Consider the following 26,226-nt stretch of genomic DNA (forward strand, 5'->3'; position numbering starts at 1 on the left):
CAAAATCGGACGTTTCTCTTTTATTTCTCGATTCAGATTGGTTAATTGGCGACAATACTTGTCCGAATCAATCGTTTCGCCAGCGGGGAGAAGCTCGAAATAGATTATGCCCTTGCAATCCCACCAAACAGAGAGCATCACCTTCATCGGGTGCAAACTGGCCTTTGGCATTGCGTCACCATGCTCACCTGATTGTTTCCATGTCCGTTTGCGCTGAACATTGTTGTAGAGGACCCATTTCTCATCGCCCGTCACTAGTCGATCCAAAAACGACTCGTTATTGAGCCGCCCGAGTAAAGAAACGGCTGCAGAAATTCGCTTGATTTTGTTCTTCTCGGTCAGCAAATGGGGCACCCATATATCGAGCTTCAAATCGAATCCCATCTTTTTTAAACGGTTTAAAAGCGGTTGATCGGTCAACGTTTAGTGCTGTAGCAACTTCTTCTGTTGAAATTCGCGGATTATTGAACACTAAAGTACGCAAAACATCATCATCAATGTCAGAAGGTCGACCAGAGCGTGGCTCGTCTTCAAGTTAAATTCTCCGTGCCGAAATTTAGCAAACTATTTTTCCACAGTTCGTTTAGCTGGTGCTTCATCCTGATAAACATCCTGAATGTTTTTTACGGCTGCGGCAACGTTTATTTCCTTCCGAAACTCGTAAAGCATAACATGCCGTAAATGCACCTTATCGATACTCATTTTTAAAGTGATATTTCTCGAAGCAGTTTGTATGAAAACAAATGATTTTTTTTTAATAACAGCTGAAGACGTCACCTTTCCAACGTTATATAATATGTAGATGGAAGTATTAATGACAACACTTTACGACGCTTATAACTCCATCTATTGAAACTCCGCACGAACTTTTGCACTCACCCAATAGCAAAAGATAAGGTTAACGTACTAGAAGGTGAAAGAGAAGCTTGAGTAGAATATATAATATATATAAAGTTTTTATACATTTCTTATGGTTTAGTAAATATAGCGCTTTATACGGGCTTTATACAAAAAATACTGAAATCTCTTGATATATCGAAAAATATGCATTTTCGAAAAAATGTTCCATTCAAAAGTTATTAAGTTTTAGGTGTGTATTACGTCGTAAAACTAATATGACCTTGAATAACGTTGCCAAAGTCACATAAATATTACCTGAAAATTAAAAAATTTTTAATCTTTACATGATTTTTGAAAGTTCTCGAAAACGCCATTCAAGATTATACTATTATTATTGTGTAATACGTCGCTTAAAATCATACAACTGTTGTATGAAACATTATTTTGAAAAATACATATTTTCCAAAATATTAAGAGATTTCCACGGATTTGTCAATTCACATAAAGTGTTGTATTTATTAAATCATAAGAAATATATAAAAAGTTTATACATTATATATTTTACACTTAAGCTCTCACTTCCTGGTTAGTACTCTACCATAGTAACTTTACATATGACATGTTCTAGACACATACAAACACACACACAACAAACACGCGTGCGTGCGCGCGCATACTCACACGCACTCACGCACATATACCTACATAACCTGAGTAATGTTGATAACTTAAAAATATCTATAAAAATATTTATTACGAAAATATCTTTCCTTATATTTCTGCAACATGTATAAACCGCTTTATCAGATCAAACAAAGCAAAAATTTGCATCTTTTAATGCAACATAAATATTCAAGATGATCGAGTTACATAGTTTATTATACAGGGTAGTTGGTAACTCATAACCAATGGAAATATAGAACTGATTAAAACAAACATAAAAGTCTCATATCGTTTTGCGATATTCGCAATTATTATCGAGTTATTAATTATAGAAATCTGATGAATGAATGCGCGCCGAAATGAATAATTGGAGGAGCATTACAGCCACTCGGGTTACAACATGGCCCAGTTCAATGTGGGGGGTATTTATTCCCTCTGCGACCTCCTGCATATACGTCAATTACGTCATGCGTGTAGCTGCTTAATATACTCGTGCCTAAATGCAATATTGAGGGTTTTTGTGGAGCCTGAACTATATCTTTTCCCATTTTTTTCTATATAGGCTGCGTTCCTATATTCATTGCCAACACTGAGAATCTATAGTATATGTGACATAAATGATGTATTTTCAATATTTGTAGCGAATATTGGAACGTAGCCATAATCCTACATTACTACATGGTTTGATTTCGCCCCAAGAGCATCCTATTGTATATATAAGTACGAGCCTATCGAAACTTGTGACGTAGTTGACGCATGCGCAGGAGGTTGCGAAGGGAATAAATGCCCCCAATACTGGCCCAGTTGATTCAACAACTATTACCCGCGCGCGGCAAGACGTAGGAAATATGGCAAAATAAGACGACCAGCACATGGCTGAATAGCGACGCCATTATCCTTCCCCTCCTCGTCATGTGCTGGCAACAGTTGCTAAATCGACTTGGCTGCGCTCTTGCTTAAGTGGCCGCAACACTTCTCTTATTATTCATCTCAGTTCATGCTCGCTCGTCAGATTTCTATAATTAATAACTCAATAATTATTGCGAATATCGCAAAATGATATGCGATTTTTATGTTTGCTTTATATAATCAATTCTATGCCTCCTTTGGCTATGGCTATATGAGTTACCAAATATCCTGTATATTCTATGTCATTTTATTGAAGATTTAAACAAACTGAATCTAACCTAAGATTCTTATCAATAGTAGATGAATGATATATCGATCAGTCTATCGCGATTTTATCGAAGCTTTTGCTAACTTTTTGGCAATCTATCGTTGTGTCTTACAGCTTTGCTCTTCAGTAACAGCACCTTTTTGTTGTATCTTACAGCTTTGCTCATTGGTAACAAACACTCCGTACTCCTCGGGCTATTATCCACCTTCGAATCTAAACAACGGCAGTGGTACAGATATACCACCTCCATTGCCGTCGCGAAAATCCTTGTCCATGCAAAGTCTGTCTCCACCGCCTTTGCCTCCCAGACCTGTCACAAACACGCACAACACAGCCCAGCTGGAGCTGGATCGACATCTGCTGACTCATTTAATGCCTTCAATCGTCAGTCATGGTATTCCTAACTCTGTAAGTAGCCTAATCGCCATTGTCACATTAATATTTATTTTATATATATGTTTTTTATCAACCAATAAATGTATGTATATTATTAGAGTTGAGAAGCACTGCGTTACTTGTAACGCCATTACCGTTATGAGTTGATTTGAGTAATTAATATCATTTAAAGGTTCATTCTATTTTATAAGGTGAAGAAATATAATTTTTTGCATAATTTTGAAGTTTCAAATGTATAGAATATTATGTTAAAGTTATAAAGTCGAATTTTGAGAATTGATGAAGTTAGAATCAATTAATGACAACTGCATAGGCAGCGTCTGACTCACAGCAGATATACAACGGTCGGCTTACATTTTACTTTTTGATTATCAGTAAAGCAAATTAGGGCTTTTTCATCATAGGGTGCCAGTTTGAGTATAAATAAGAAAATCTTTAAAGGTTATAAATCATAAAGCTTGTTCTAAAATCGGTTTTGAAAACTTTGGTTTCAGTTATAAAGTTAATAGGCCTTAAGTTAACTTACAAGGAATATTTGCGAAGTGTGTGTCTCCGATTTCGATGAAATTTGGCATATTGTAGAATAGCCAAAAATAAAAGACCCATATTTTTTTGTCGATAGTGGTGCGAGTTTTTAAAGAGGGAAACTATCCCTCAAAGTTTCATCCCCTCTTTATGCTATCTCGATAACTATTGTAGATAGAAAAAAACTTCAAACAAAAATTGTATCGTTTTTATAAAAAATAAAATAGGCTTGATTAAAATAAAAAATGTTTTTAATAATTAACAAAATGACCATATCAGGCTTAATTAATTGATTTATAACATTCATTATATGAGAGAAAAAGTTAGCATTTTTCATTCTGAATCCATCCATATATAATATTTTATATTTAACTTATACGGGCATTGCAATTTTATAAGTGAAAGTTATACCATAAGCAAGGTGCTCGGTAACGTGCGTAAGCTATATCGCCACGCAAATGATGAATATCTATTTACATCTTTTGAACATATTTTAATTAATACAATAATATAAAATAATTCAGAAAACATATCAACACGGGCCGCCGAACATTTCTTTATTTGTAACATATATTCCACATCACATTATTTTTAAGTGTGTTTAATATAACAGACGAGGAAGATATGCATGTGAGTTTATATTGACATATTACACATATACATATATAGAGACATTACAATTTTAATTATTTATCAATATCCAAGTATGTCTTTTGCTCTACAATAAATGTAATATCTTCCATACATTGATGTATAATATTCAATAAATTATTCTTCAATTCTTATTTATAAGTATTCACCGGCATATCTTGCTTGTCTTCTATATTAAACAAGGCTAGAAACAACGATAACATTAAATGGATTAATATGCACCATTCTTTTCGTACGAACGTATTACAAGCACCTTAACGTATAACAAGAAATGTCTCATTGCGAAGTATTTATACCGTTATATATCTACATCGCGTTATTGCACAAATGTTTTGTAATATAATATCAATAAGAAAATAATATTATCTCATTAAGCTAAAAAGCTTTTGTTATTAATACTGTGTTATCAATTTATTGTCTTGTGAACTTACTGCGTGAACGCAGTTAATTTTTAATAAAAATTTGTTATATCTTCATGATATTTGTGTGACATCTTTTACCACAAATATCATGAAGATATAACAAATTTTTATTAAAAATTAACTGCGTTCACGCAGTAAGTTCACAAGACAATAAATTGATAACACAGTATTAATAACAAAATAATATCTAATTCGTAAGTTGAAATACTAAATATAGTGATAAAGATATAAAAAATATTTATTATACAAAGAGACTGATATCACTGGGCAATAAGTTCATAAACCAGAAAGTCGAACGCATTTTTTATTAAATCGTGCTTACAAAGCTGATTTTACAAACATTAATATGATTATTTTTCTTCACTAATACCTCAAAATTTCACGTAATTGTTTGTAAAATGATAGAGAAATTTTTGCTTTTGAATGTATCTACACCCATAATGGGTGCATTTTGTTAATAATTCTATGAAATTCTGAGGTATTAGTGGAAGAAGATATAATAAGAAGATATAATGCAGTGAAAAGTCACTTTTGTAAGCACGATTTAATCGAAAACGATTTCGACTCATTGATTTGTGGAATTATGGTATGAGCGACATCAGTTATTGTGCAAAACAATTTTCTTATGATAATGATGTTTAATATTTTTGACCCTTTAGTTTAATTACATAATATTATTTTTTTATTAAGATTTGTTTTAAAACAACTATGCGATAACACTGTACATACGTAACGTTATAAATACTCTGAAATAAAACGGTTTTTGTCAAACATTAGTATTTTACGGCAAGATATACCGGTGAATATTTATGAAAAGGAATTAAAGAATAATTTATTGAATATTATACATCAATGTATGGAAGACATCACATTTATTGCAGAGCAAGAGACATACTTGGATATTTATTGGATAAATATTTAAAATTGCAGTGTCTCTATATACTATAATATAATATGTATAATAAAATATATAGGGTGTCCGGAATGTGATCATTAATATTTTGTGTACTAGTAGATTGGGTGTAGCCGAGAAGAAAAGTCATGTACCATAATGTCAACTTGGCAATAGTTATCGAATTATTAATTGAAACATGTGAGCCAATGAGCGTGTAGAGAGCGCTGGGCGGCCGCCTCTTGTCGCTTGCGCTCGCTCGCTCGTCGTTCGCGCTCGCTCGCTCTTCGTCGCGTGCGCACGTCTCTTGTCGCTTACGGTTGCCTCTCGCCGCGCGAGGTAAGCCATTTTCTTATTCACAGAGCCTGTCCTGTCGCTTTCTCGTGCGCTCATTCGTTCACACATTTTAATTAATTACGGAATAAATATTGAAAAAATTGTAAAACGGCACAGGACTTTCTAATTGTTTTAACGAGTTCTACCAGTACACAAAATATTGATGATCACATTCCGGACACCCTGTATACAGGGTGATTGATTATAAGTTGCCAACCCGAAATGTGAAGGTAGATTGAGTTAAGGTAAACATAAAAGTCCCATACCGTTTTGCGAGATTCGCAATAATTATCGAGTTATTAGTGACAGAAATCTGAGGAATGGGAGCGCGCCGACATAAATGATTGGAGAAGCGTTGCAGCTACTCAGGCCACAGCGCGGCCCACTCGACATAGCAACTGTTGGCGGCGTGCGGCGAGACGTAGATCCGGCGAGTTAAAACAACGAATAGCAGCGCATTGTCTTTCCCCTCGCCGCGCACCGGCAACAGTTTCTGGGTCAACTGGGCCGCGCTGCGGCCTAAGCAGCTATAACACTTCTCCAATCATCTATGCCGGCGCGTTCCCATTCCTCAGATTTCTGTCATTAATAACTCGATAATTACTGCGAATCTCGCAAAACGGTATGGGACTTTTATGTTTATCTTAACCCAATCTACCTTCACATTTCGGGTTGGCAACTTATAATCAACCACCCTGTATACAGGGTGTTTGGAAGCTTATCATGCAGACGAAAGTTGGAGATAGATTGGGTGTAGCCGAGAAGAAAAGTCATGCACCATAATGTCAAATTGGCAATAGTTACCGAGTTATTAATTAACCACTTGCGCTGGAAAGACGTGCCACGCACGTCGTAATGCTTTTGTCACAGAATCGCCAACGACGTGGTATGTACGTCGTCATGCGATTGTCACAGAAACAAAAACGACGTGCGTGGCACGTCGGATGGGATTGTTTGCCAGACACAAATGTCAAAAAGAATCTACAGCGAAGGTGTAGAGTGTGTACCAAACACAAAAAACGAAGTGAAACTATATGGGAATGTAAGATATGCCTTGTACCATTACATGTTCCAGACTGTTTCGAGAGATACCACACTTTGCATGATTATTAATAAATAAATTAAATATTTATATTTGTATAATTTTATAATCAATCGACGCTCTATATTCCCTTCAAAAAGCTATTAAAAGTCCTAGGTCGAAAATAAATTAGTTTAGAAAATATAAATCTTTTTCCGATTTCTGTAAGGCATCGAACATTGTGTGACGCCTCTCAGCGAGTTACACTAGACCGTTCTGGTACACGCGTCAGTGAATTTTTTGCCAGCGCAAGTGGTTAAAACCTGTGAGCCAACGAGCGCGTAGAGCGGCCGCAGTAAGCACATAGACATTTGATACAGGCGGAGTCAGCGAGTGGCGGTAGGCGAGCGCGCGCGGCAAGGGGCAACGTAAACGACAAGAGGCGAGCGAGCATGACGAGGAGCGAGCGAGCGCAAGCGACAAGAGGCGAGCGAGCGCGACGAAGAGCGAGCGAGCGCGAACTACGAAGAGCGAGCGAGCTATAAGGAAAAAGCTATAAAGAAAAAGTTTACCTGTATATATCAATATACAGGTAAACTCATATGCATATCTTTTTCGTCTGTTATATTAAATATATTTAAAAATAATGTGATGTGGAATATATGTTACAAATGAAAAAATGTTCAGTGTCCCGCGTTGATGTGTTTTCTGAATTATTTTATATTATTTTATATTATTGTATTAATTATAATGCGTTCAAAAGATGTAAATAGATAGTCGTCATTTGCGTGGCGATATAGCTTACGCTCGTTATCGAGCACCTTGCTTATGATATAACTTTCACTTATAAAATTGCAACGCCCGTATAAGTTAAATATAAAATATTATATATGGATGAATTCAGAATGAAAAATGTTAACTTTTTCTTCGATATAATGAATTTTATAAATTAATTAATTAAGCCTGGTATGGTCATTTTGTCAATTATTAAAAACATTTTTTTTATTTTAACCAGGTCTCGTATTTTTCATAAAAAACCGTACAATTTTTGTTTAAAAAGTTTTTTTCTATCTACAATTGTTATCGAGATAGCATAAAGAGGATGAAACTTTGAGAGATAGTTTCACCCTTTAAACCTGCCATTGCCGATAAAAAAATACGGGTCCTTTATTTTTAGCATATTCTACAAATATGCCAAATTTCGTTGAAATCGGAGACACACATTTCGCGGATGTTCCTTGTCAGTAGTATTCTGTCGAATTTGCTGTTCCTTGTTCGTTCGCTTAATGTATATCTATTTTTTGATATATCTGTTTATGAGCGAATTTGATCGAAAGTGAATTGAACACTGACAAACATGCGGTTTGTAATTGCTGTTGCGTATACACTTGTCGAATTCACTGTTAGTTGTTCGTTGTTTATTTAGTATATATGCACCTTGATGTCTTCTTCTTGCGCGCGATTTACGAATCGCGCGAGATTCAACAACGTCCAAGGCGTGAACTTCTTTCCAAATTTATACGTTATCCATGAGGTACTATTAGGTCGGAAACTATTGTCGGAAAAGTCATGACGCACCTTTGCAACAGATGACGCTAGTTCATTTTTGGAAATACTAGAATCATTTGCATTTATGTTATTGCTATGTCATTTAACAGTTGACAGTTCTAGCTTCATTCTAAAAAAAAAAGTTGAGCGATTTGGTTGAGTTTTGGAGATTTTGCAACAAGTTGAAGATGGAAGACCAAACTTTCGCTATACTTTACTATTTTACTTCCGTAAAGGGAAGAACGCGCGTCAAGCTTGTGAAAAGTTGCGTAAAATTTACGGTCACAATGCTCTATAAGAACGTCAGTGCCAACGATGATTCACGAAGTTCCGTGCTGATAATTTTGATCTCAACGACGCTCCTCGGTCAGGGAGACCCACTGAAGTTGATGACGACAAAATAAAGGCATTGCTTGAGTCAAATCCATGTTATACGACACGAGAGATTGCAGAAATATTAAACATCCATCATTCAAGTGTCCACGACCACCTGAAGAAGCTGGGATACGTAAGCAAGCTCGATATTTGGGTTCCTTATGAATTCACAGAAGTTCATTTGACGGCGCATGTAAACATCAACGATATGCTCATTAAATGTGAAGAAAACGATCCTTTTTGGAAGCGAATGATAACTGGTGATGAGAAGTGAATTGTTTACAACAATGTGGAGCGCAAACGGTTTTGGTCCCGACATGATGATTCGCCTCAAACGACGTCGAAAGCAGATATTCATCAGAGGAAGGTTATGCTTTCAGTGTGATGGAATTTTAAAGATGTCCTGTTTTTCGAGCTCCTACCAAGAAACCAAACAATCAAGTTGAATGTGTACTGCCGGTAATTAGATCGTTTGAACGAATCCATCCAGAAATATTCAGAGCCCGTTAATCGTAAAGGAATTATGTTCCATTATGACAGCACGAGACCACACACAAGTTTGATCACCCGTCAAAAATGATTGGAGCTTGGATGGGATATGTTGCCACACCCACCATACTCGCCTGACCTTGCGCTGTCAGACTTCCATTTGTTTCGCTCTCTTCAAAACTCCTTGCGTGGTATAACGTTAAAGTCAGATGAGGCTGTAAATAAGCACCTTGTTCAGTTCTCCGCCGATAAAGACAAGTTCTTCTATGAATGAGGAATTATGAAGCTCATTGAAAGATGGCAAAATATCATTGAACAAAACGGGCAATATATCATTAATTGATCTTTGTTCTTTATATAAATAAATGATCTTTGAAAAACATAGAAAGAATACGTCATGACTTTTCCGACAACCTAATATTTTATACCATAAAAGGTCGTTTCAATCATCAGTAGATTAGACCTACTGAGGATACTATTTAAAAAGAAAAAGGTTTACGCATCATATATTATTCGTGCAGCTCATGAGCTACATACGAGAGAAAGATATAGGAAGAATAGCAGGAATAGGCGGAGCAAATTGAAAGTCGACAGTGTACAGATTTTGCCGAATTCTGAATTACAGACATATTAAATAAAAAAAGAATAGTTTATATATATTTTTACTTTGCCAGAAGAAAAATACATAAAAAATATATTTTCCCGAGTCATAAATTAGAATGAACCCTTAAATTTGTTGAAGTATTACTTTTCTCAAGTAATGGTAATGGTGGTATCCTATTTTTCGTTAATAACAGTAATGCAGTTACATTTTTCAGATGACGGTAAGGAGTATAACTTACTTTTACTATTACTTTTTGTACATGTGCTGCTGTTTATATATTTGCTCTGAACTGAACTATTCGTTCATGTATTTGTTTCGAACTAGACTAGTGGATCAAGTCCAAGACTAGATTTACGATGAATAAAGAAAAATTTTAAACCCGAAATTTAGGGTGCGTTTGCTCTGGACGCTCACGCGCTATAAGCGCTCAGACTTACAAGCGCTGGTTTCATCCGTTGGCTTTTATATCTAAGGCTAGGTCTGCAATGGATAGTAAGCTTAAAGTCGTAAGAAATCGATGAATCATAACTGATTATTCTCATATTTGACTATGGTTGGTCAATTTCTTACAGGTTAAAGCCTATTATAGATCTACCTATTGTAGATCTAGCCTTAGTGCTTATATGGCAATATAGAATAGCGTTCGCTTTGGCAATTGTAAGTGTGTTAAAATGGCGGATGATAAATTAGTTGCGGTATTACTTGAATTATTATTAGTATTATTTGATTTATTTGATGACAAGGAATACGAACATCTACAGCGTGTCCCTAAACAATTTTTGCAGAGCTCGCAAATATGAACTTCATTTTCGATAGTATAGGAAATATTTATGTACTTTCGTAATATATTTCAGCATAAAACATAATTGTTATAAATGTTTATTAAAATAATAGATTGATATACAGGGTGTTTGATAGCTGATCATGCACGAAAGTTGGAGATAGATTGGGTGTAGCCGAGAAGAAAAGTCATGTACCATAATGTCAAATTGCCAATAGTTATCGAGTTATTAATTAAAACATGTGAGTCAACGAGCGTGTAAAGAGCGGAGGGCGACCGCAGTAAGCATGTAGACATTTGATACAGGCGGAGTCAGCGAGTGTCGGTAGGCGAGCGCGCGCGGCGAGGGGCAACGTAAACAACAAGAGGCGAACGCGCGCGACGAGGAGCGAGCGAGCGCGAACGACGAGGAGCGAGCGAGCGCAAGCGACAAGAGGCGAGCGAGCGCGACGAAGAGCGAGCGAGCGCGAATGACGAGGAGCGAGCGAGCTATAAGGAAAAAGCTGTGAAGAAAAAGCTCGCTCGCTCCTCGTCGCGCGCGATCGCCTCTTGTCGCTTACGTTGCCCCTCGCCGCGCGCGCTCGCCTACCGTCATTCGCTGACTCCGCCTGTATCAAATGTCTACGTGCTTACTGCGGTCGCCCTCCGCTCTCTACGCGCTCGTTGGCTCACATGTTTTAATTAATAACTCGATAACTATTGGCAATTTGACATTATGGTACATGACTTTTCTTCTCGGCTACACCCAATCTATCTCCAATTTTCGTCTGCATGATCAGCTATCAAACACCCTGTATATTAATGTATCATTTTCTAAGTGTTCTATTTCATTTACAATAATAATTATAGAGTATATATTTTCTATATTTTCTTTGTCTATTAAAAACAATTATTTTGATATAGGACGCCATTTTTCTGCTTATACTGCATTCATTTTGGATGTTTACGCGCTATAAGTGTTTACGCTTTCACTGCCCCATCTCGCTCGAAAGTGTTTGTAAGCAGCGGAAGTTATGACGTTATGATGACGTCATTACTTAATTTGTGAACGCTTACAATATCAAAGCGAACAGCGTAGGCAATGTGTTTATAGCGCGTAAGCGCTCAAAGTAAATAAAACCGTAATAGATATAATAAGCCTTCTGCTTTTTTATTTTAAGTTCAAAACTGAAATGTCATTTCTGGTAGAAGATGTTTTTATGCTAGCGATCAATTTGCGTGTTAGCGCTAGCGTGTAACTTTTCAAAAAGCGGGAATGTGAAAAGTAAAAAGTTTTACGTGAAAACTTTAGCGAATATGTAGCTTTTTAAACTATGAAACTTTTCATTTTGTTTCTGTTCCCAAGGAAGATTTACGTTTAAGTTAAATCGCCGAATAAAAGTCATAATATCATTTAAAATTTAAAGATTGCGATTGGTAGCGCAAGAAATGCATTTTATCAGAAATTACGTAACAATTACGGGCTTAGAGTTTACTACACTCATTATAAATTAGAACTGACAAGGGAAGCAGCAGAGATTATCTTTTTTTTTTGTAACGCAGGGGAGATCCGTCATGGATACCCCCAACCCGTTGGGGGGGTCGGGGATTGTGTCAGACTCTTACTGACTGAAACCCCTGCGGGATGTCTACCATTTGGACCGTGGTGGGGGGAGTCAGGGGAACTCTCGCATTCCCTCCCCGAAACAGATATTATCTCCCCTGATTTTGATGAATTTGATGTATGTTTTAATAGTACACTCCCATTAATTAGTAGTAAAGTGACGACGTAATTTCAAGCATTCATAAGAAAAATGAGTTCAGATTTTTTTTGTGCCATGTATACTTAATTGTAAAGCCAGATTTCCAATGAGCAACAGTGGTCGAAATGGTAAGACAATTGATTGGTTTGCTGAAACTCTACATGTTGCGGGTTGGGACTTGGCTAGATGGCGTACGAGTGTATGGTTGCGTGAGTTTGAGAGAGAGAGAAAAATAGAGATTGTAAAATAAGTAAGATAGGGGAGTAAAGTAGGAAGGTAGGAAAAGAAGCAGAAGGAGGTAAGATAGCGATAAGAATAAAGGCGGATAGAGGGAATAAGAAATAAGAGTAGGGGCAGAATAGGAAGTGAGTAGTGCGGAAAGGTTAGGTAGACGGAGCGGAGGTATGAATACAGGGAGCGGAGGAAAGGGGGTAAGGGGAGGCAAGGGAGGAGTGGATGATAAGCAAGGAAAATTGGTGATAGAGAAAGGAGATCAAGAGAGGAAGGTGAGTTTCAGAGGTACGCATGGATTAGGAGACGAGGAGGTTAGTGAGGAGATAAGGAAGGAGATAAGAAAGGAGTTGAGACAGGTAATAACAGAATGGAAGGAGATAGAGAGTAGGATGAAGGAATTAGAAGATAGATTGATAATTGCGGAAAGATTTATAGAAGAAAGTAAGCAAGGAGAGATGAGTGAAAGAGAAGGAGAAAATAGAGAGGAATGGGAAAGTAAGGCGGCGTCTAGTAGGTTAAGCAGCAGAACGAGATTGAGTAGTAGGTATGGTTCGATAAGAAGTGTGAATAGGTTAAGTGAATGCCTGAGTGAAAGGGAAATAGGAAAGTTAAAGAAATTAGTGGTAGAAAAGGAAAAGGAGGAGAGGAGAGGTAATGTTGTAATAAAAGGGTGTGAGATAGGGGACAGAATAACGAATGGAAAGGCAGAGGAATTTATAAAAAAAGAATTGGATGTGGAAATAAAAGTGAAGAGATGTAGAATAAGTGGGAAAGTGGTAGTGGTAAGTCTGGAGGAAGAGGAGATGAAGAGGGAAATAATGAGAAATAAGAGGAAACTGAAAGGTAAAAGTATTTTTATTGAGAACGACTTGACGTGGGAGGAAAAAAAGGTACAAGAGAAAATGAGCAAATGGATGAGGGAGGAGAGGAGGAAAGGAAAGACGGTGAAAATGGGTTTTGCGAGAGTGATGATTGATGGAAATTGGAAAAAATGGGAGGAAATAGAAGAAGAAATAATTAGAAGAAAAGGAAGGGACAGAGATAGGGAATTAAGGGAACTAAAGGAAAGGGAGATGAAAGAAGCATTAAGGGAGGAAGAGGATAGGAGAAAAGAAAAGGAGGAAAGAGATGGAGAGAGAGAAGAGGGGGGTAGAGAGAAGAGACCAAAAGAAAGAGAGGAAGAAAGAAAGGGGGGAAAGAGAAAGGGAGGGGGAAGGGAGATTTGACAGGATTTCATGTAAGCCAAGAAGGGGAGAGAGGAAAGGGAAGAGGGAGGGAGAGGAGGAAGGGTAGAAGCCTAATTTTTTGGAATGTGGCAGGAATACAGAGGCAGGATAAAGATTTCTGGAACTGGATAAAGGGCAAAGATTTTATCAGTTTATGCGAGACATGGTTAGAAGAAAAGGGATGGAAAAGGTTTAAGGAAAGATTGCCTAACACACATTGGTGGGCATATAGGCGAAGAGAGAGAAAAAGAGGGGAAGAGCAAAGGGAGGTTTTTTGATAGGTAGAAGGAAAAATTGGGGAAAAGAAAGTAACATTTTGGGGGAGGAAAAAAAGGGAGGTTTCCAAAATAGAAGGTAAAGGCAAGGATAAGGAAATGATAATTATCTCAGTATATAACTCGGAAAGATGGAGGGAGATAGGAAAAAAGATAAAGGAAATAATGGAGGAAGGAAGAGAGAAGAATGTAATAATAGGAGCAGACTTTAATATAAAGATAGGAGAAGAGGGAGGATTAGAGGAGGGTGAGCTAGGGAGAAAGAGCAAGGATAAGATAAAAGGAAAAGACAGCAAAAGTATGTTAGAAGTAGTGGGAGAGGTAGGAGGATATATATTGAATGGATCTGCGGAAGGGGACAAAGAGGGAAAATTTACATATATAGGTGCGAGAGGAAGCTCGGTAATTGATTATGTAATTGTCAATGAAAATTGTAAGGATATTGTGGGAGAATTTAAGGTTGGAGAAAGAGTGGACTCGGATCACATGCCCATGATGGTGGAAATAAAAGGAAACGGAGACTGCAGAGAAGAGGAAGGAGAGGGAGAAGAGGAAAGAAAAACAAGGATAAGATGGGATAAGAAAGCAATTGAACACTTCAAAAAGGAAACAGAGAAGATACTAGATACAACAGGAGAAGAATTAGAAGAGGAGCAAGGATTGGTAAAACGGAAATGGCTATCTCTGAAGAAGGTAATTGGGAAAGCATTAGTCAAGGAGGAATGGAAGTGGAAAAGGAAAGGAATAGGACACAAGGAATGGTGAGACAAGAGCTGTACGAAAATGAAAAGGAGGGTGCATAGAGAATTTAGAAACTGGAGAAGAGGTAGAATAAGCAAAGAAAAATACATGGAGGCAAAGAAAACTTTAAAAGAGCACATTAAGAATAGGAAAAGAAATAAAAAAGAAGAGGAAGAAGAAGAGTTAAGAAATCTGAAGAATGAAAGAAGTATGGGAATTTATAAACAGGAGAAGAGGTAAAAAAAACAGGTCAAGAATAATATAGACAAGGAGGGATGGAAGGAATATTTTATGGAATTATTAGAAGGGATAGAAGAAAACACGAAAGAGGAAAGGAAATTTATACAAGAAAGAGAAGAAGATGAGGTTGGAGGAAGTCAAGAAGAAGAGGAAGGAGAAGAGGAAAGAGGAAGAAATTATAGAGGCAATAGAGAAACTCAAAAGGAAGAAGGCAATAGGGATTGACGAAATACCGGCGGAGGCATGGAAATATGGAGGACAGGCAGTGAGGAGAGGAATTAAGGAATTATTGCTGCAGATATGGAAGGAAGGATCTATACCGAAGGATTGGAAAACAAGTGTGATTTGCCCCATATACAAAAAAGGAGAAAAGGAAAGAGCAGAAAATTACAGAGGGTTATCAATACTATGTACAGCGTATAAAATTTATGCAGAGATGTTGAGAAGGAGATTGGAGGAGGAAGTGGAAGCAAAGGAATTACTACCTGAAAGCCAGGGAGGATTTAGAGGAGGAAGAGGAACATTGGATAACATCTTCGTACTAAATCATATAGTGCAAAGAGAAAAGAATAATAAAAAAGATAGGAAAATATACGCAATGTTCGTGGATTTTAAGGCGGCTTTCGACAACATAGACAGAAAGAAGTTATGGGAGATACTGAAGGAAAAGAAGATAAATAGGAAAATCATAGGAAGGCTGGAGAAGATTTATGAAGAAACTAAAGTCACGATAAAAACGAAGGATGGGTTTACTAGCTGTTTCAAGACTACGAAAGGAGTAAGACAGGGATGTGTGATGAGTCCACTGCTTTTTAATTTGTATGTAGCGGATTTAGACGATCACATGAGGAGGAGAGGAGTAGGAGGAGTAAAAGTAGGTAAAGAGAGAATTAGGTCTCTGACGTATGCTGACGATTTAGTTTTAGTAGCAAAAAATAGGGAAGCATTATTAGACATGATGGATATATTAAGAAGGTTTACAAAGGATAGGAAATTAATTGTGAACACGGAAAAGACAAAAATAATGGTATTTAACAAGGAAGGAAAGGAAAAAAAGGAGAGATGGAAATGGGAAGGTAAAGAGATAAAAGAGGTTCAGGAGTTTAGATATTTAGGGTTTAATTTTAATAAGGGAAGGGACTATAGGGAGCATATAAAGGAATTGAAGAAAAAAGGGAGACGCGGTAAATAAGGTATGGGGATTAGGAGAAAGAATTTGTAGAGATGACCTGGAAAGGGAATGGAATTTGGAAGGAAAAGGAATTTATTTAAATATTTGGTACAAAGTGTGATGTCGTACGGGGTAGAAATATGGGGATGAGAGAAACAGAAGGAGTTAGAAAAAATTTGGATGGATTATATAAGATTGGTGTTTAGGCTAGATTTTTGTACGCCAAGGTATATTATTAGGAGAGAACTAGGGTTAGAAAAGCTGAAAATTAAATGGGGTATAAGGACTAGAAGGTATGATTTAAAGATAAAGAAAATGGAAGACAAAAGATGGATGAAAGAATGCTGGAAGGAGAAGGTTAAGGATGGATGTAAGGAAAAGTACGGAAGGGAGAGAGAAAAATATTACAATAGGAACGGGTGGGGAATAGCAGCAATAGATAGTTTAGGGAGTGAGGAAGAGAACATAGAAGGGAAATTGGTTAGAAGAGAGATTAGAGCAATGATGAGGTTAAGGTGTGGAAATATGGAGGAGGAGAATAAATATTGGGTAAAAGAAGAGAATAGGAAGTGCGTGTTTTGTGGGCAAGGTAGGGATAATATAGATCATTTTATAGGAGAATGTGAAATTACGAAGGAATGGTTTCAGAAATTAGGTAACAGTAAGGAGGAAAGAGTGAAAAAGTTATGGAAGGATGATTTAAATAAGGTGAAAACAGAAATTCTGAAGAAGTTATGGAAGGAAAAAGAAAAAAGGGAAAAAGAAAGAAGAGAAGAAAAGGCAGGATGTGATATAGACTGTGATATAGGCTATGAGACAGAAACTATTAGTAACTAGTAGATAAGAAAGTCGATAGGTAATAGATGATAGGTATTAAGATAGTTAAGATAAGGTAGGATAGGAGTAAGGTAGAGGGTAGAGTAGAATGTGTAGAGTGTGCAAGTGAATGTAGAAATGAGTGAGATAAGGATTATTGTAAACCAAGTCCCGCTTCTTGGTAATGTATGCTGAAGTGAATAAAGTATATATCAGGTGTAGTAAAAAGAAATCCATTATTTTTGCATGAAATTGAAGGCTTTAATTACCATAGTTAGAATGATCCGATTTAGGTCAAATATGCGCCGTTTTGTTCGATAACTTGTTGCCATTTTGTAGGTAATTTCATTATGCCTCTCTCATAGAAGCCCTCGTCCCTATTGGCAAAAAATTGAGACAGTCGATTTTCACAAGCCTCTCTTGAAGCGAATTTTTCACCAGCAAAATTGTTCGCCATGGACAGGAAATTAGATGGTAATCACTTGGTGCCAAGTCCGGACTATAAGGTGGATGCATAAGAACCTCCCAACCAAGCTCCCGGAGCTTCTGGCGAGTCACTATCGATGTGTGTGGCTTGGCGTTGTCCTGACGGAACACAATTCCTCTCCTATTGGCCAAAGCTGGCCGCTTCTGGGCGATTGCTTCCTTCAGACGGTCCAATTGTTGACAGTACAGTTCCGAGTTAAGAGTTTTGCCGTAGAGGAGCAGCTCATAGTAGATAATTCCCTGCCAATCCCACCAAACACATAGCAAAACCTTCCTGGCCGTCAATCCTGGCTTGGCCACCGTTTCCGCCGCCTCACCGCGATTCGACCACGACCGTTTTCGCTTGACGTTGTCGTAAGTGATCCACTTTTCATCATTCGGTCCATGAGGTTTTTTTTCGTTAATTCGTGTGGCACCCATACATCGAGCTTCTTTTTGTATCCAGCCTTATTCAAATGGTTCCAAACGGTTTTTTGTGCAATCTTTAGCTCTTGGGCAATCGAAACAGTGCTTACATGACGGTGGGACTCGACAATGTCCATGATTTTATCGATATTTTCGACAATTGGCCTTCCAGTGCGTGGTGCATCTTTGACATCGAAATTACCGGAACGGAATCGACGAAACCAAAATTGCGCGTGATTGGCTGTTACAGTATCAGGACCATAAACACTATTCACATTTTCAGCCGCCTGGCTTGCGTTTTCGCCTTTATCGAAAAAAACTGTAAAATATAGCGTATTTTCTCTTTGCTAGTGTCCATCTTTGACGCGCGCTCAAACAAAACTGAGTTAACTAATCACAAAACTGTCAAAAGTTTTTTAAGTACGAAATCTCATCTTTCTAACGCCATCTAGTGGAGCCCGATCGGACTTATACAACGCGAGATACAGATAACTAAAGCCATCTATTGGAAAAATAATGGATTTCTTTTTACTACACCTGATATATATACATGTTGGTGGTTCGTATCTTGCTTTTTTCAATCTTTTTTAATCTACAGTGAAGCATAATATTGTACAATATATTTTTATTATTGAAAATATAAAAAATAATTTATTTTGTTTATATGCTATGCAATAAATAAATTTTAACTTATTTTCCACTTTTGTTACATTTTTATTTGTATACATTCTATTTATATCAACGAATTGTGAGTACTTTCAACTAAAAAGAAAATATCATTGTTAATAATGAGATCCGTTATTATATGCTCTGCTGCACATCTATTTGCGAATTTGTTTCGTTTGTGTGATGTTAGAATGTTAGACCATTAGTTGCTTTTGAGTAGAACAAGATCTAATATTTGCAATGTAGAGAATAGTGTAAAAAGCAATTTAAAAAATGCAAAAGTCTAGTATTAGGAACGTTACTGAAAAACAGCAAATAAATATTATATAAATAAAATAAATTATATTTTGTTATGTTTTTAATAATAAAAATATATCATGCCATATTGCCCTTTACTGTTAATTGAAAGAATATTAAAAAAGGCATCGAACCCGCGACATGTAGAGTTCCGATATACCAACCAATCGCCTTATCATCTCAATCACTACTCTATGTCTTTATAAATCGGTATATATGGCATATATGAAAAACTTCTAATTTTAAATTCTTTTTTTTTTTCATGAATACTTGAGAATTGCGTCGAATTATCTTACTATTAATTAACTATTAATAGTGGGAATAGTGGGAAGGTAGCATTAAAATATATATTAAATTTGACAAAATCGTGAAGGTAATCTCTAGTATAACTATATACCAATTATCTCAAAATTAATATATTAAGGGACAAAGTACTGTCTTGTGCCAAATGCACACGCAGAGCGAAATACAGAAAATCGATTGTTACCTATTTATATAACGCCGTAGTTAAAAAAAAGGAAAGGTTATTACTGTAACAACTGATCCGATTGGCTTCTGAATGAGAGAATTTAATTTATTCCTTAGAGTAGGGATTCCCAACCGGGAGTGCGAAAAAAACATTCTTGTGGATGTGAGGAAAACTGATTGTAATTAATAATGATTAAGATGAATTCTGGAATAATCCGGCATTTTTACTATTAAATTAAAAAAAATTGTTATTAAAATTATATACTTTTTACGTATCTGTATATATATATTCATTACGTATCATTATGCGAAGCTTGATATCATGGGTAATAATTTTATAATATTAAAATGATAGTTAATTTTTATAAAACTACTATACTATACTAAAATAAATTATAAATTAACTTTTTATCTTAAAACTCTAACAACTAATTTTTACCATAAAACATACGAATAATTTTTTTGTAGAAGGTGCGAAGGTTCATTAATAAATTTTTAGAGGTGCGAAATACAAGAAAGGTTGGGAAATCCTGCTTTAGAGTTTAATTACAAAAGAAACCTTGTTTTTATCGTATATGCTTTATAAGCCGTGATAATTGAGCATATAATCTGAAATCGTCAAATTATCATTCATTTATCGTCTCTATTTATCTTATCGTCTCTATCATCGTCGTCATCACTATAAACATAGTATATTTAGATTGCGCGTTCTCCCAAATTTCAAGGGTGGAGGTAGACTTTATGTAAAAAAAGATGCACTCTGTTTTGTCTGTGCGTTCTCTTTCGCATACTTGCGATGAAAGGGGAATAGAAGAGTCAGTTGCTAACCTGTACGACAATACAGTGGCTGTACCTACTATTGTGATCAAAAAGTATCCGAACTTTATTTTTAAAAAATTGCGAATAAACAGTAAATCAAATCCGTTTACTTTCTTAAGTTGGTACACATGTCCTTCACATTTGGTGAAAAAGTCATGGCGTTCCTTCAAGCCGTTTGAAAGTAGCAGTTGTTTATGTCAGTGAAGATTGTTGTGCATGGCGATTTTTACGATGTCAAAATATGGAGCAAAGAATTTGTTTGGAATTTTGTGTTGTGAACGAAATTTCGTTCACAAACGCATTTAAAATGTTGCAGAAAGCTTATGGCGATAATTGTTTATCGAAAACAAGTACGTTTGAGTGGTTTAAGAAGTTTCAAGAAGGACGAGAATCCGTGAAGATGACCCACGCTCTGGAAGACCATCAACGTCAACGGATGACGCTCATATTGAGAAAGTGAAAGAATTGGTGCTCCAAAATCGTCGATTGATTGTGCGAGAGATAGCAGATGAAGTTGGAATATTATTTGGATCGTACCAGCACACAATTCGTAAGAAACGACTGGAATTGTGGGAAAACAACTCATGGATTTTGCATCACAACAACGCACCATCGCATACCTCGACACTTGTGCGTGAATTTCTAACAAAAAACTCAACGAATGTCGTTCCACAAGCACCGTATTTACCAGACATGGCTCCCTGCGACTTTTTCCTGTTCTCCCTACTGGAAACACCACTTCGCGGACAACGTTTCGAATCAATTGAGGACATCAAAGAAAAATCGCTGCGTGAATTGAAGGCCATATCGTCTGCCGCGATATTTCCAGGATTGGAACAAATGTTGGCATATGTGCGTTGCAAGCAATGGGACTACTTTGAAGGAGACTTTTGATGATTGAATTTGATGATTGAATTGTAATTTTAATTTTTAAAAATAAAGTTCGGATACCTTTTGATCACAGAAGTATATACAGTGTGTCTGATTGTAAGCAACCGGTCCGAATATCTCGAAAACTGAGCTCGATAGACAAAACTGTTTCAGACAAAAATTGTATGGTTTCAAAGGGGATATAAAACAACTATCGATTTGTTTACAGATGACTTTCGAGATATTCACTGATCATTGCTTTTCTTAAATGGAAACCTGAATTTTTTATTATATCATCTTTTTCTATCAATTAATTAAACAACTTTTGTTTGAAACATTTTTGCCTAATATTTTTTAAGATATTTAAGGAAAACTTGTAACTTTTTCAATATTTAACTTACGATATCTCGCTGTTTGTCGGAAAAAAAAATGGTACTAGATTTTTTTACTCTAATTGGTCTTAAGAATATATTGTTACAATAACACCCTGACTTTTGTTAATTTGATGATTTTGAAATTTCCAAAAGTCGATAAGTTAACAAAAGTTAGAGCACTGTTGTAACAATATATTCTTTAGACCAAGTAGAATAAAAAAGTCTAGTACTATTTCTTCTTTCGACAAATAATTAAAGAGATATCGTAAGTTAAATATTGAAAAAGTTACCAAGTTTTCCTTAAATATCTCAAAAAATATTAGGCAAATAAGAAAATGTTTCAGACAAAAGTTGTTCAAATTAATTAGTAGAAAAAGATGATATAAAAAATTCGGGTTTCTACTTAAGAAAAGTAATAATCAATGAATATCTCGAAAATGGTGCCATCTGTAAACAAAATGATATATTTGTTATATGTCCTCCTTGAAAGTATACAACTTTTTTCTGAGACATTTTTGTCTATCGGGCTTAGTTTTCGACATATTCGGACCGACTGTTTACACTAGGACACCCTGTATACCTCGGGGTAAGCTGAAGGCACGGTGATCTAAGTTGATCACTATATCGAAAAAAAATGAAAAAATGGCGGCTGTACCTTAGACACAGTATATCTAAACTACGTGTTCGAGGAATGGGGGTATAACTCACGTAGAAAAGGATGCACTCTGTTTTTACCGTGTTCTTTCTTGCACACTTTCGGTGGAAGGGAAATAGGGAAGGCAGTTGCTAACCTGTATGACAGTACCACCGCTGTTTTTTTTTCTCCGATATAGTGATCAACCTAGATCACTATACCTTCAGCTTATCTCGAGACATACAGGGTGTCCCATTTTAATGTTCCACCCCAAAAAACTTTTATTTTTGATTGTAGAAAACAATGTTTCAGACAAAAGTTGTATGGTTTTGAGGAGGGCATAAGATGATGCCATTGGTTTGACATTGAATAGTTTCTTGAAGGTCACATGAAGGTCATCTTCAATTTCTTAAATGGAACTACCTATTTTTTATTACATATTCTTCTAGCTTACATCGAGAGCTTTCCAAAACCCTATAATTAAGTATCTTTTCGTTAAGTACTTTTTAAATTATAAGGCAAGATCGAAAGCACGATCCGGCCGGTCAAGGCAAGATCGAAAGCACGATTCGGCCGGTCAAGGCAAGATCGGGACATGTGCAATTATTCTAGGTGTTTGAAAAGACCGCCATTTACTGGGATACAAATGTCCAACCCACGACGAAAATCATCCCGCACTTTTTGAAGGACATCTGCGTTTATGTTCGTACATGTCTCTCGAATACCTTCCTTCATGTTTTCCGCTGTTGTAGGCTCTTCCGCATAAACATTTTCTTTTACATATCCCCAAAAGTAAAAATCGAGAGGGGTTAAGTCAGGTGTTTTTGGTGGCCATTCATGAGTCCGACTACCCATTCCAATCCATTTATTATTAAATCTATTATTTAAATAATTTCTAACATTTCGGGACCTGTGAGCTGGCGCTCTATCCTGCTGAAACCACATTCGGTTCAGCAAGTCATTATTGACATGTCGCAAAAGGTTGGGCAGATCATTCTGAAGAAATGCTAAATAGTATTACGCGTTTAGATTCTGTTCAAAAAAGTATGGTGTTATTCAATGGTGTTCAAAAAACTATGATGTTATTTCCAAGAATACCAAGAATGCCCAAACTTAATAGACCATTGTCTTTGAAATTCTTGGCTCCTTTGCCAATGAGGATTTTGATCAGAGTAATAATGATAATTATGTCTATTAACGCCCCCTCTATTACCGAACGTGGCTTCATCAGAAAAGAACATCTTTACGATAAAATGTGGGTTTTTATCGAATTTGATTTAAGGTCCAGTTACAAAATTGCAAGCGTCGCTCGAAATCTTTCTGTTTTAATTTCTGGATTAGATGGATATGGTAGGGGTGGAATTTATTTATTTTAAGTATACGATTTGCTGTCGATTTCGATATGCCGTGTTGTCTCTCGATTTGTCTGGTGGAAATTTGGGGATTCAATATAGCGGCACTCAAGACAACCAATGAATTTGCCTCATTTGACCCAGATTTTTGTCGTATCCTTCTTAAACTGCCCTGCTGTGTCCTCTCGGCGAGTTTTCTTATTGTCTTTCTACACGGATGACGTCTGTTAGGATACCTTTCAGCATACATCCTTTCCGCTGCACTGTAATTATTTTCAGCCTCACTCAAAATACGAATCAGGTCGACTATTTCGTTTGGCGGATAATCAGCCATAATTACAGGACTACAAAATTTTGTAACAATGCTCAAAATATTACGTTCGCCAAGAAAATATCGATGCTTTTTAACGTGCGTATGGGGTATACTTGGGTAATGGAGTATACTTCGGGTCGAAACGTGGTTGTCATAGTCAAAATTGGACCGAAAGTTCAAAAATCCAAAAAATTGATTTTTTGAATTTTAGGCTGAAAATGACACGTGCTTTCGATCTTGCCTTGACCGGTCGGATCGTGCTTTCGATCTTGCCTTATAACTTAAAAAGTACTTAACGAAAAAGTACTTAATTATAGGGTTTTGGAAGGCTCTCGATATAAGCTAGAAGAATATGTAATAAAAAATAGGTAGTTCCATTTAAGAAATTGAAGATGACCTTCATGTGACCTTCAAGAAACTATTCAATGTCAAACCAATGGCATCATCTTATGCCCTCCTCAAAACCATACAACTTTTGTTTGAAACATTGTTTTCTACAATCAAAAATAAAAGTTTTTTGGGGTGGAACATTAAAATGGGACACCCTGTATACAGGTATAGTTGCTATATTGTTGTACAGATTAGCAACTGCCTTCCCTATTCCCCTTCCATCGAAAGTGTGCGAGAGAGAACATATATAAAACAGAGTGTATCCTTTTCTACGTGGCTCTATCCCCATTCCTCGAACACGTCTAGGGCCCAGTTCCACAACTTGCTTTAAACGGAGTTTAAAGCTAAACCGATGGTTAAAAGCAATAGTATATGCGCATATACTATGCGCGTTTATATGTGCCGAATCAACATGCAAGACAAAGGCCATTATTAAATAGAATCTCACTCATTGTCTTACTAACATACTATAGTCTATTTCTCCTAAGTTTTCGCAATGTACAATGTGAATCTGAAAATGTTATCAAATCTTTTCGAGAGATGACAGAAACGAAATTTTATATGTACTATCGTCATACTTTAATCAGGACAATTAGTCTTGAATAATGAATATAGAATTAAAATCTTTTATTATAAAAATGTATTATTTAAGAAAATTAATTATAAAGCGAAATAAGATAATGTTTTATTTTGTCAATCTTTATTGTGAAATAATACTTTTATAATAACATTTTATATATGAACATTTTGTACATAATATTTAGCATCTATAAAACTCATCTACTACATTTGACGCACCTCGTATCTGTTCTATACAGAGTGTCCCGGAAGGAAAGGTCAATATTTCGTGGGGGTATAGAATGAGATAATATAAGGCAAAAATGTTATATAAACATGGTGTCGTTTATACTGGTTTCCGAGATACAGCTATGTTCAATTACACGTCGGAATTGTCTAATATGAGTTGAAGTTTACTGCAATTACATTGTAATACATCTATCATAACAAATTTTCGAATATTTTGCTCCGTACTTCGATATATTTGTCACATTTTGTGAGAACGTGGCGGGTTGCGCGCCGGAGGGCATCTTCACAGCCTCTAATTTGGTCAACAGCGGCTATTACACGTGCAATAAGTTCATCCCGTGTATTCACTTTAGTTTTGTACACCTCGCACTTTAACCAACCCCAAAAACAAAAATCCAGGGGAGTTAGGTCGGGTGATCTTGGTGGCCACTGCACTGTTTCACTGTGACCGATCCAGCAATGTGGAAACACTGCATTTAAGTGTTCTCTCACAAGATGTGTGTTCTGAGGAGGTGCTCCGTCGTGCTAAAAATACATTGTTCTTCGTGTAGCCAGGGAAATATCTTCTAGTTGTTGTAGAAGCGTATTTTGTAAAAAGTCGAAGTAACTCTGCCCTGTCATACGATTTTGTAAAATAATGGGACCAATCAGCATTCTATCATGCCATACCATACGTTGACGAAGAAACGAACTTGGAAATTCCGTACAACAATGGCGTTAGGGTTATCTTGCGACCAACGATGGATGTTACGCGTATTATTTATGCCATTACGCGTAAATGTTGCCTCGTCAGTGAAAAGTATGACAGGAATCAATTCACGATGATTCTGTAAGCCACTGGCAAAACTGTAGACGTGTGGCTCCATCTCTTTCATGGAGATTTTGTACTCGTTGCGGATGAAATGGGTACAGATGTGGGTCATGCAGTATCCACCAGACACGTGTCCGAGGAACACCAGTACATGCAGAGACCCTTGTACTAGTCGTAGGGCTCCTTTGTACCATTTGAAATATATTTTCTTTTTCCTCAACATTTCTCTTAACTCTACGTTCAGATGTGATGTGAGCACTGGGAAGTGTACCATTTTCACGTAAGCTGTTAAACACGTTTGAGAATACTCTTCGGTCTGGAATGCGGCGCACCGGAAAACGACGATGATATTATTGCACTCACTCTCGC

General features: G+C 36.5%; 1 protein-coding gene across 3 annotated transcripts in view; it reads left to right on the top strand.

Moving 5' to 3' along the window:
• Window positions 1-26,226, top strand: part of RhoGEF2 (Rho guanine nucleotide exchange factor 2) — a 216,922-nt gene that overhangs the window by 74,432 nt on the left and 116,264 nt on the right. For 2 of the 3 annotated variants that reach the window (XM_025305988.1, XM_025305990.1), the window contains exon 8: window positions 2,837-3,088. The exons of the other annotated variant lie outside the window; for it this stretch is intronic. In XM_025305988.1, coding sequence (XP_025161773.1) covers window positions 2,837-3,088 — 252 coding nt within the window. The remainder of the gene's footprint in view (window positions 1-2,836; window positions 3,089-26,226) is intronic. 3 annotated transcript variants of the gene reach the window in all.

This window comes from Harpegnathos saltator, unplaced genomic scaffold (assembly GCF_003227715.2).
Source record: "Harpegnathos saltator strain DR-91 unplaced genomic scaffold, Hsal_v8.6 scaffold744, whole genome shotgun sequence".
Classification (NCBI taxonomy): Eukaryota; Metazoa; Arthropoda; class Insecta; order Hymenoptera; family Formicidae; genus Harpegnathos; species Harpegnathos saltator.